We start from the raw sequence: 11176 nt of genomic DNA, 5'->3' as shown, positions 1-11176 counted from the left end.
GGACGGGGGCTGGGGATGGATGGTAGTGCTGTCAGCGTTCTTCCAGTCGGCATTGGTGTTCGGAGTGCTCCGCTCCTTTGGCGTCTTTTTCGTGGAGTTTGTGGCGGCGTTTGAGGAGCAGGCAGCGCGCGTCTCCTGGATCGCCTCCATAGGAATCGCGATGCAGCAGTTTGGAAGTGAGTGCTGCGCCAGGATCCGGCGACCTGCGACCCTCGGAAGGTCGGGGGGCGGGGGAATACTGGGGGAGGATGCCGGAGATCTCGCAGAACGCCTTCCACTTCCCCAGGCCCGGTAGGCAGTGCCCTGAGCACGAAGTTCGGGCCCAGGCCCGTGGTGATGACCGGAGGCATCTTGGCTGCGCTGGGGATGCTGCTCGCCTCCTTTGCTACCTCCCTGACCCACCTATACCTCAGTATTGGACTGCTTTCAGGTGAGACCTTAGACAAAGGCAGGAGAGTCAAATGCTTAGATTGTTGGCTCTAGACCTTCTTCCTACTCCTTCCAAAAGGCTTGGGGAAGTGCTGAGGGAAAGTTTGGTTAACACCCTTGCCCAGAAGGAACTTCTTAATAGGGAGTAAGACGATTAATATGGCGAGTAATTAGAAAATTCAAAGATGTTGAAACCAGGTATACAAGCCCAGGGCTAGTGGGACTTTAGTGTAAAAAGAACTACTACCTACTGTGTCAGTGAAATATATATATCATTATCCTATTCACAGCGAAGAAATCCACCACTCCCTCCTCCCCCCATTCAGGGTCTCTGTTGCTCAGGCTGGAGTGCAGTAGCATGATCATGGCTCACCGCAGCCTTGAACTCCTGGGCTCAGGAGATCCTTCCACCTCCACCTGGCTTTTTTTTTTTTTTTTTTTTTTTTTGTTGAGTTGGAGTCTCACTGTCACCCAGACTGGAGTGCAGTGGCTGCTCCCGGCCACCACAGCTTTGACCTGCTGGGCTCCGGCGATCCTTCCGCCTCAGCCTTCCAAGTAATTGGAACTGCAGGTGCGCACTACCACACCCGGCTAATTTTTGATTTATTGTAGAGATGAGGTCTTGCCAAGTTGCCCAGGCGAGTCTCGAGCCCGCAGGCTCAGGCAATCCACTCACCTCAGCCTCCCAAAGGCGCAGGATTACAGGCTGAGCCACCAAGCCCGGCTTGGCTAAATTTTTATAGAGATGGGGTTTTGCTATGTTGCCCAGGCTAGTCTTAAACTTCTGGCCTCAAGCAATTTCTCCTGCCTTGGCTTTCCAAAGTGCTAGGATTATAGGTGTGAGTCACTGCACTGTCCAGAAAGTCTTTAAAAGCTTATGTAACTTGGCAAATGAAGGTCTCATCACTAGAAATGGTAGAGCCCAGGTTTAACTCCAAAGTTCTGTGCTAGTTACTTCTCTAACGTTGTCTCTAATCCTACACAGTCTGAAAAAGTGTATTACCCCAATTTTGCAGATGATGAGATTGAGGCTGAGAGAGTAAGTAAAACACACAAGATCACACAGCTAGATAGAAAGTGTTAGAGCCACGATTATAACGCAGGTCTGTGGGCCCACAAAGAAGTGCTACATTCTACTGCTGGGCAGTGAGGGGATTACTGAGTCCTCAACCCCATTTCTTCCTTTTGACAGGCTCTGGCTGGGCATTGACCTTCGCTCCGACCCTGGCCTGCCTGTCCTGTTACTTCTCTCGTCGTCGATCCCTAGCTACTGGACTAGCACTGACAGGCGTCGGCCTCTCCTCCTTCGCATTTGCCCCCCTTTTCCAATGGCTGCTCAGCCAGTATGCCTGGCGGGGGGCTCTGCTGCTGGTGTCTGCCCTCTCCCTTCACCTCGTGGCCTGTGGTGCTCTCCTCCGCCCACTGTCTCTGGCTGAGGACCTTGCTATGGGAGGCCCAGGGGCCCAACTCACCTCCCTCCTCCATCATGGCCCCTTCTTTCGGTACACCATTGCCCTCACACTGGTCAACACTGGCTACTTCATTCCCTATGTCCACCTGGTGGCCCATCTCCAGGACCTGGATTGGGACCCCCTACCTGCTGCCTTCTTACTTTCAGTGGCTGCTATTTCTGACCTTGTGGGGCGTGTGGCCTCTGGGTGGCTGGGAGATGCAGTCCCAGGGCCTGTGGCACGACTCCTGATGCTCTGGACCACCTTGACTGGAGTGTCACTAGCCTTGTTCCCTGTAGCTCGGGCTCCCACAGCCCTGGTGGCTCTGGCTGTGGCTTATGGCTTTACATCAGGGGCCCTGACCCCAGTGGCCTTCTCTGTGCTGCCTGAACTAGTAGGGACTGGAAGAATTTACTGTGGCCTAGGACTGTTGCAGATGGTAGAGAGCATCGGGGGTCTACTGGGGGCTCCTCTGTCAGGTAAGGGGTCTGGGATTTCCAAGTGGCCCAGGGCTGCCATGTTCCATTGTTGGGGAAGGGAGATATTCCCATTATAGTATATGTGAATATTGCCCTCGGGTATGGTACATACACAGCCCACATGGCCAATCATAGCATCCCAGAAATGGGCCCATAGGGCAAAAGAACTTGGAGTTGGGAAGGGCTGCATGGAAAGACAAAGAGGGGCTCAGTGGAACCCTTGGAAGGGGGCCTACCACTTGTGTTTTCAGAGGACCTGGCTGAACCCGGGCAGACATAGCATTCCAGTGTCTTCCCTTTGGCCTCAGCCGAAGGTGTCTGAGGCATCTGGTCAAAGTTCTGCAGGCTCAAGGTCAGAACCTTCAGTCCTTTAACATTTTTCCTCTTATCCATTAACTGAAGGTGTAGAAGGGTCACGGTTGCCAGAAGGAAAGGCACAGGTATGCCGGGCTCAATCCAGATCTACAAGTTCCCATAGGCTGGTTTGGAGACCCTTTCTGAAGGATAGAATGGGAACACCAGGGCCCAGCCAGAGCCTGCGAATGAAAGGGCAGGATGAGGGCAGGAACCAGGGATGCCTGTCCCAGCATTCCTAGCCCTGTTCTCAGCCTCCTTCACTCCCCCAGCCCCCAACAAGCTCCTCTCCTCACCTTCAAATTATCCAACCCTGCCTTGGGAATTCCAACTCCTCCAAAGTGATGCGTCTTCCCTCCACCTAAAAATGTCTGTGCTGTCAGCCCCAGCAAACATCATGTAAATGCTTTTTCTCTCTTGGACCTAGGCTACCTCCGAGATGTCACAGGCAACTACACGGCTTCTTTTGTGGTGGCTGGGGCATTCCTTCTTGCAGGAAGTGGAGTTCTCATCACGCTGCCTCACTTCTGCTTCCTAGCTACTACCTCCAGGCCCCAGGACCCTGTAACAGAGGCATTGGATACCAGAGTCCCCCTGCCCAAGGAGGGACTGGAAGAGAACTGAACTCCACAAAGAGGCAGTCAAGCCCAGAAAGCCAGCACCAGGCCCCATCTTTGTATCCACAGAATTGCAGTGCCTTAAAATTCTTGGTCTGCCTCCCCTCAGAACAGGCCTGGAGCTCCTGCAATGTGTGTGCTAACCCTTCATATTTTGTTTTTTATTACTCTTCCTTTGCTCCTCCAATTTTTCTGAAGGATCCAGGAGTCCCTGCTCCACTGAGCTGTGAATCAACTGTGAAAATCAAAGGTTTATCATGTTTTATATATCTCTAGAGTTGCCTCCAAAGTTTCTTCCCCGAAGACAGATTTTTGGGAAACAACTGGTGTCCCTTTGAGATAAAACTGAATAAGAAAACTGGATAACAATCATAATCTCAAAAAGAGCTGGGACCCATACATATGCTTGAGTTAGCTGGATGGAGTCATGACTGAGAGTGGAAGGGAGGTGTCCAGAATCTTTGGTGACCCAGAGCATTTTAACCCCGGACTCTGTTCTCTGGGCCATGGTTCCTCCTGCCTACCACCACTTACCTCCCTCTTCCTCCTTATCCCTGTTACTTAGGGAAGAAATTGAAAGAATAGTGAGGACACAGGGTATGTGTGTTGGCATAGCTTGGCGGGGGAGATAGCTGATAGAGCTGAACTCTGGGCCTCTGGGCTTAGGATTCTTGTATTTCTCCCAGTCCCATAGGAGATTGAAATGCATGAAAGAGTTCATCTGGGAGGTCTGGGTACCAGGGTAAGGGAAATGAGATGGAACAGTAGCACCCATGAGCATCCTTCCCTACCTCCTCCACCAAACTGAAACTGACTGACTGACAACTTTTCAAAGATTCCCTGTTATAGCAAGGTCTTGGGCAAAGATAAATGAATTGGCTAGACAGACACTCTCCCCCACATGCAGGGCCTGCTGGGATTCTTTTCTTTTCTTTTTCTTTTTTTTTTTTTGAGTTGGAGTCTCACTCTGTCACCCAGACTGGAGTGCAGTGGCCGCTCCCAGCCACCGCAGCCTCGACCTGCTGGGCTCCAGCGATCCTTCCGCCTCAGCCTTCCAAGTAGCTGGAACTACAGGCGCACACTACCACACCTGGCTAATTTTTTTATTTATTGTAGAGATGAGGTCTTGCCCAGTTGCCCAGGTGGGTCTCGAACCTGCGGGCTCAGGCAATCCACTCACCTCAGCCTCCCAAAGCGTGGGATTACAGGCTGAGCCACCAAGCCCGGCTGATTATTTTCTTTTCAACCAGCTTTTTTGGATATCTTATGTAGAAAATTTTCAGGGTCCTAGATTGACTGACAGTTGGAATTTTCAGGAAAACCAGATAAAAATTCTTTATTGGAGGAGGGTCTCAAACAAGAAAATTATCAACATGCCGTGTCCAGAGTGGAGTGAGGGCCCTCTGGGGAGAGCAGGGCAGCCTGGGGAACCGGAAGCAGCTCCCCCCTCTCAGGGGGAGGAGTGGCAGGAGGTAAAGCTGGACGACAGGTGGGTAGCGCCCTGGGCAGCCCCATGTAGATAAAGCTGCCGGAAAGGATGAAAGAGCTGCATACGAGGAAGGAGGCGGTGAAGTCTCCAGTCTCATCCCTTAGGAATCCTGAGACGAGGGGTAAAGGAATTTAGAGGCCTCAGAACCCACGGGCAGAGGGTAGTTGTAAGCAGATCTGCTCCCTCGGCTGTGGCCTTTACCTGAGAGAGGAGGGCCCAGGAGCCCTCCGAGGCTCATCAGCATCATCACCAGACCCGTGGCCTGCACCACGCCTCCGATGCCCACCAGCCCCGGGAGCACACCGAAAACCAGCGGGGCGTAACTCCCAGCGCTCAGCCCGTAGGCTACAGCCGCGGCCAGCAGGGGGGCCCCCCAGCCCTCTTCGCTCCCTGTCACGGGCACCAATCCCACCGCCAGCAGCCCCAGCCCTGTCAGAGCCCCGAACACGGCCAACAGCCGCGGGAGGGGCACCCAGCCCTGGTCCGCCAGCCACCCGCAGACCAGCCGGGCGCCCGCGTCCCCCACCGCAGCCACGGCCACCACCAGCGCTGCCCCGTATCCTCCCAGGCCCCGGTCTAAAGCGTGGGGGGCCAAGTGCACGTAGGGGACAAAGTACCCGCCCCCAATCAGGGCCGTGCCCAGAGCAAAGACTGAGAAGGCCCGGCGTGTGAAGAGTCCCAGGCCGAGGGCAGCTAGGGGGCCGCGGGGTGGGACCGAAGGGTCGCCTGGGAGGGCCAGGGGTCGCAGCAGGGCGCCACAGGCGGTAAGGTGGAGGGTGATAGCGCCAAGGAGGAGCAGGGCACCCCGCCAGCCGAAAGTATCAAGGAGGAGCTGCAAGCCTGGAGCTAAGAGCAGCGAGGAGGCCCCGTTGCCGGTGAGTGCCAGCCCCACCGCCAAGACTCGACGGCGGGAGAAGTAACGCGAGAGGGTACCGAGGGCAGGGGCGAACACCAGGGCCCAGCCGGAGCCTGCGAAGGAACAGGGCGGGATGAGGGCAGGGACCAGGGATGCCTGCCCCGGCACCCCCAGCCCTGTTCTCCGCCTCCTTCGCTCCCCGAGCCCCCAACAAGCTCCTATCCCCACCTTCACCCCTGAGGGACCTGGGCAGCCCACTCCCCTCACCAGCGAGGAGGCCCAGGCCGATGTAGAGGTGCAGCAGACTGCGGGCGAAAGCCGAGAAGACGAAGCCCAGCGAGGTAAGTACGCCCCCAACCATCACCACCGGGCGCGCCCCCCAGCGTGTGCTCAGGGCGCTGCCCACTGGGCCTAGAAGGGGGCAGAGTCAGCGGAAGACAAGCCTCTGGACCCCGAACTCTTTCCAACACTTCTCACTGGGTGCACCTGGCCTAAAACTCCTTCTCCGGGCTAATACTTCTTCCCTTGACCTCAAGATTCACTCTTTTCTGGGGCTTGGTTCCGCCGGCCACCCTTGGCCAGGTAATCAGGTGGGTCTGGTAATCAGGTGGGTCTCCCACCACTACACTCAAGGCCCCTCCAGCCCGTTCCCTCCTCCCGCCTCGGGTCCCCCCTCACTGGCTGCCTGCTGCACGGCCAGGGCCAGGGCGCTGACCCACGCAGTGTCCTGGGCGCTGCGGTCAAAGTGCTCCGCAAGGTCAGGGAGGGCAAGGCCCAAGGAGCGCAACAGCCCGTAGGAGAGCCCGTTCACCGCGAAGGCTGCGGCCGCCACCACCCAGCCCCAGCCCCCGTCGGGGGGGCCGGCAGGCTTGGGGGTCATCGCCGTCTGCGGAGGTGAGGAGACGCTCGTGAGCGAAGTCTTCACGTCTGTGACTCCGCTAGGGAGCTGGCAACCCTGAGATGCCGACTCTGGCTGCTTGCCCAGGGAGGGCACGTCTCCCGAGCACGATAGTGCGGGGGCGGAGGGAGTGGGAACCAGGACTAGGGATGGAACGCCTGGGTCTGCGCGAGGTACCGGGACTGGGGACAGCCAGATCCCCCAGGCTGGGGGACTCTCCCTCCCACACACACTCCTTCCCCCTTACCCGACCTCTCCGGGCGGTGGGGGAGGGAAAGGGCGAGAAAAGACTCTGCCGGGTTTGCTCCCTGCTTCACAGGCGGGCGGGGCCCGAAGGGGAGCGAGTGCAGAGATGGAGCCCTACTTGGACTGGCTCTCTCGGTAAACAGAGATCACCGCAAGGGCCCGAGCCACCTGGGACGCGGGGCTACGGAGGGCGGGGGCGAGCTGAGGCAGTCATCCGATCCGCCGAGCCGAGGGTGAGGCCAGATGCCAGTCCCACGGGGATTAAATTTGTTATGTATACATACACACACACACACAACCCCCAGCCCCTGGTACGGGAGCGACGAGGAATGAGTGCCGCCCGGCGCCACCCGGCGCACATCCACGCACCTGCCGCCTGCTGCGCACGGAGGAGAAGCGTGGATTGCAGTCCCCAGCCAGCCCAGGGCTGCTGCCATCGCGTGGAAATAGGGGCGGTCCCCAAAACCTGAGCGGATGACTAGTTTTGTTTCAGGAGCGTTGCGGAGGTAAAGCTCGGATCAAATCACAGACCTGCACTGACAGCCTGCTCAATGCTCAACAATAACATGCCCTCAGGGATGGAAGGAAGGAACAGGACTTCCTTGATATGAGGACCTGTGATGTGCCAGGCAGCCTTCACACGTGTTATCGTTTCATCCTTACAATAACCCTATGAACAAGGTGTCATCTCCATTTTACAGATACAGTAACTGAAACTCGGGGGAGGGGGGGAATGGTGGAAATATTTGAATTTAGGCCTGTCCAACCGCAGGACTGTACAGGGAGAACAATGCTAGCCTGAAACAGAATTTGCTGCAGTTGAGGAAAACTGCAAACTGCCCTGGAAAGGGCCAAAATAGGGTTCACTAGAAATCAAAAGGATCCTTGAGATCAGACTCTCTAAACATTTAGGTTAGAGTTTAAAAGCAAGGTAATAAGTCAGAGAATTGAACCCAGGTGTTGAGGTCTGGAAAAACTTTATAGAAAGTATCCTTTTTTACAGGTCAGTGTTGCTTTACCTTTGCTGTTTGAATCCAGAGATGGGTCCTTTGGTTTAATCATGAACCAACATCACAGAAAATTCAACAATTTACTATTTGGAACATGCATCTACTGATGGCCACATGATGGCAGTGTTTCCCAATTGTTGAGAAAGTATTTGCATGTAGAGAAAAGGAAAAACAGCTTTTTTTTGGAGTTGGAGTCTCCCTCTGTCACTCAGACTGGAGTGCCGTGGCCGCTCCTGGCCACCGCAGCCTCAACCTGCTGGGCTCCAGCGATCTAGCTGGAACTACAGGTGTGCACTACCATGCCCGGCTAATTTTTTGATTTACTGTAGAGATGAGGTCTCGCCAAGTTGCCCAGGCAGGTCTTGAACCCGTGGCCTCAGGCAATCCACTCACCTCAGCCTCCCAAGGCGCAGGATTACAGGCTGAGCCACCGAGCCTGGCAGAAAAACAACTTCTTAAGTAGTGAAACTGTAAACCCAAAAAACACAGCGTGACCTTCAATGGTTCTCCGTTGCCTGTAGGAGGAAAAATCAGATTTCTCTATTTTGTTTTTCTCTATCTTGTGTTTGATTTCACAATAATCAAAGGCTTACCTGGGCTGCCTTTCTACTCCACTCCCTCCTCTTGCCCACTCCCACCATCCATTACCTTCTCACCAGCTCCGTGGACATCCCTGCCTTTTTTCGCTCCTGGATATTTTATATATGTCATGCTTTCTGATTGAAATGTCCTGGATCAGGTACTGGAGTCCATGAAGGCTTAAGATCCTGACAGGTACACCTAGGAAAGTGGCCCCACCAGTTTCCCCAGCCTGGAGCGCTGTTGTGAAAGCCACCAGGGAGGTGGAGCCAGTGGGTCTTCAGCCCCCTAGGAGGGCAGGGAGTCCACTTCCCGAAAGGGCTGATGAATACTCTGCTCCAAGCTGAATGATGCCAACTGAAACTAATCATGTTCTCCTCAGTCTCCAAGGTGAAGTAGAAAGAGGCAGGGCAGTCAAAGAAAAGACTGGGCCCGCTGTATCCCCTGCAGGATACTTATGAAGGCCGAAGGACTTCCACAGCCTAGAACTGGGTGATTGGTTGGAAAAGGACACATTCCTCTTCTACTTCATGTTCCCTATTTTCTTAGCTGAAATTGCCATCTTTTATTAATGTAGGTAATATAGATAGAGTTTGGGAGAATGGGCTCCCAAGCTAAACTCTCTAGGTTTGAATTCCAGCTCTACCACTAAATGATTGTGAGCAAGTTACTCAACTTCTCTGTGCTTCAGTTTCCTCATCTCTAAAATGGAGGTAATAATAGTAGCCACTGGATGGGTTGTTAGGAGGATCAAATGAGTCACTATAGCCGTGTGTGGCAACTCACGCCTCTAATCCCAGCACTTTGGGAGGCAGAGGCGAGAGGATTGCCTGAGTCCACGGGTTCGAGACCAGCCTGGGCAACATGGTGAAACCTCGTTTCTACAATAAACAACAACAACAAAAAAAAAAAACTAGCGGGGCATGGTGGCACAGGCCTGTAGTTCCAGCTACTTGGAAGGCTAAAGTGGAAGGATCGCCTGAGCCCAGCAGGTAGAGGCTGTGGTGGCCGTGAGCATGCACTGCACTCCAGCCTGGGCGTCAGAGTAAGACTCCGACTCAAAAACAAATAAATACATAAAAATAAATGAGTCACTACGTATACATGTATAAGTAAGTGACTTAGAACAGTGCCCGAATATGATATGTGTTAGGCCCCATTACTACCATTGTTGTGACTCAAGGAATCTGGCTAGACCATACAGCACCACTTTTCCCGTGTGGCCACTTTTACTAATACTTCAAGGTCAAGGAACCAAACTGGTCTGGTAAGTTCTCAGTGGAACCACATGGGTTATAAAATGTGAATGGTTATAAAGAGATTAAATGGAAATTTTATTTTTTTTCTTGTGGTGACTGGTTTCCTTAGCATTTTCCAAATTTTATGAGAAAATTTTGGCCTACCTATCTTGACTCTAAAAACAAAAGACAAGAAAGAAGTCAGATGTTTTATTCATTTAATCCTTTATACAAAATATTTATAGGCATCTGCCATGCCAGGTGCTATGCTTTGGGCTAGGGATACAAATATGAATAAGATATAGTCTCTCCCCTCCCGGCCCCCACAGTCAAATCAGAAGAACAGTCAGATAAAGAAAAGAAATCTCAGCACAAGGAGAGGGCCACATACACCATAGAGTGGTGCATGGGAGGAACTGACTCATCCTGCTTAGGCCTGCTGGGAGGCTTCACAGAAGAGGAGCCCTTGAGCTGGGTCTTGAAGGATGAGTAGGAGTTTGCCAGATGGATGTGTGGGTAGGGGCATTCTAGGCAAAGGGAGCAGCTTATGGAAAATCACATAGGCATAAACCAGCTTGGCATATTGTTTATTGTTTGGGGAGCTATAAATAGTCTCTGTGTAGAGAACAGAGAATGTATAGGAGTATAAGGTAGGATGAAGCTTCTGGGGCAGAGGGTCCCTTCTGAAAGACCTCAAAGGCCAGGCTAAGGAATATAGATGTTTTTCCAGAGACTGATACTTCAAGATTTCCATGCAGTAGCATTCACTCATGTTGGAAGCTGAACACAGAGAAGAGAGAACTTAAGCCATGGTTCTCAAGAGGTATGGAGAGTCTGGGGTTTCTGGCTTTTCGTGTGTGGGAAATTTCTTTGAAATACCTTTTTTATGTTGAAAACTCATGTGGAATTTTGTATTCTAATTCATAACAATGTGCAATGCATGTCTTCAAAGGAAAATAATTATTTAAATGACTAGGTAAATTATTTAACTTTTTCCCCTCCAGACTTCAAGAAAAAATATAACTCTCCAGAAAGATGTCCATATTTATGCCAAAGTTTTGTTTTTCCTGGCACACTGCCATTAGGGGTGATGAGGATCCACTGATGACACAGCAAGGCCTCCTTTGGGAAGCCACCCCTGTCTACCCAGTTCCTAATCTGCCTATGTTAACCCAATCAGAGTATCTCTCAGCCTGCAGTGAAATCATTCATTTTTGTCTTCTGCTTTTCATCCCCCACGTTGCCCCTATGCCACGAGGCCTGGAGATGGGAACTTGAATCATTGATCTCTGGATTTTTCACCCCCAAAGGTGCCAAAGATGAGTGAGGTGCACCACATAATATAGGAATATCACAAGAAGAGTCACTGATGAACTAAACTAATAATGCCTGCCCATATGGAGAAAGTCCCAGAAGCAGATGCTGAGCCAAGTAGTGTCTTTTGTTTTGGTTTAGAAATGGGATCTCACCATGATGCTCAGGCTGGTCTTGAACTCCTGAATTCAAGCCATCCTCCTGCCTCAGCCTCCC

The 11176-nt window shown here is 52.7% G+C and overlaps 2 protein-coding genes across 2 annotated transcripts; one reads left to right on the top strand and one right to left on the bottom strand.

Moving 5' to 3' along the window:
* Positions 1-7: 7 nt before the first annotated feature.
* SLC16A13 (solute carrier family 16 member 13) lies at positions 8-3597 on the top strand. Its single transcript, XM_021713861.1, has 4 exons — positions 8-176; positions 287-430; positions 1622-2359; positions 3141-3597. Exons 1-4 carry the CDS (start codon positions 20-22, stop codon positions 3335-3337), a joined length of 1236 nt encoding a protein of 411 aa, XP_021569536.1. The 5' UTR covers positions 8-19; the 3' UTR covers positions 3338-3597.
* A 1052-nt stretch (positions 3598-4649) lies between these two features.
* On the bottom strand, positions 4650-6966 carry SLC16A11 (solute carrier family 16 member 11). The gene is made up of 4 exons (XM_021713862.1): positions 6354-6966; positions 5943-6086; positions 5021-5788; positions 4650-4928 (listed from the first exon to the last, which is right to left on the bottom strand). Exons 1-4 carry the CDS (start codon positions 6553-6555, stop codon positions 4699-4701), a joined length of 1344 nt encoding a protein of 447 aa, XP_021569537.1. The 5' UTR covers positions 6556-6966; the 3' UTR covers positions 4650-4698.
* Between the last annotated feature and the right edge of the window lie 4210 nt (positions 6967-11176).

Source organism: Carlito syrichta, unplaced genomic scaffold (assembly GCF_000164805.1).
Source record: "Carlito syrichta isolate Samal-C Ts95f unplaced genomic scaffold, Tarsius_syrichta-2.0.1 Scaffold304770, whole genome shotgun sequence".
Taxonomy (NCBI): domain Eukaryota; kingdom Metazoa; phylum Chordata; class Mammalia; order Primates; family Tarsiidae; genus Carlito; species Carlito syrichta.
Note: the sequence above shows the minus strand (reverse complement) of the source record. Positions and strands in the feature narration are given on the sequence as shown.

Excerpts from the sequence above, each read along its gene's own strand:
- SLC16A13 (XM_021713861.1), top strand. The coding sequence starts at position 20 with ATGGTAGTGCTGTCAGCGTTCTTCCAGTCGGCATTGGTGTTCGGAGTG. Across the intron at positions 177-286 it reads CGCGATGCAGCAGTTTGGAA|GCCCGGTAGGCAGTGCCCTG; the intron begins GTGAGTGCTGCG and ends CCACTTCCCCAG. Across the intron at positions 2,360-3,140 it reads ACTGGGGGCTCCTCTGTCAG|GCTACCTCCGAGATGTCACA; the intron begins GTAAGGGGTCTG and ends TCTTGGACCTAG.
- SLC16A11 (XM_021713862.1), bottom strand. The coding sequence starts at position 6,555 with ATGACCCCCAAGCCTGCCGGCCCCCCCGACGGGGGCTGGGGCTGGGTG. Across the intron at positions 5,789-5,942 it reads CGGCCTGGGCCTCCTCGCTG|GCTCCGGCTGGGCCCTGGTG; the intron begins GTGAGGGGAGTG and ends GTTCCTTCGCAG. Across the intron at positions 4,929-5,020 it reads CCTGGGCCCTCCTCTCTCAG|GATTCCTAAGGGATGAGACT; the intron begins GTAAAGGCCACA and ends CCCTCGTCTCAG.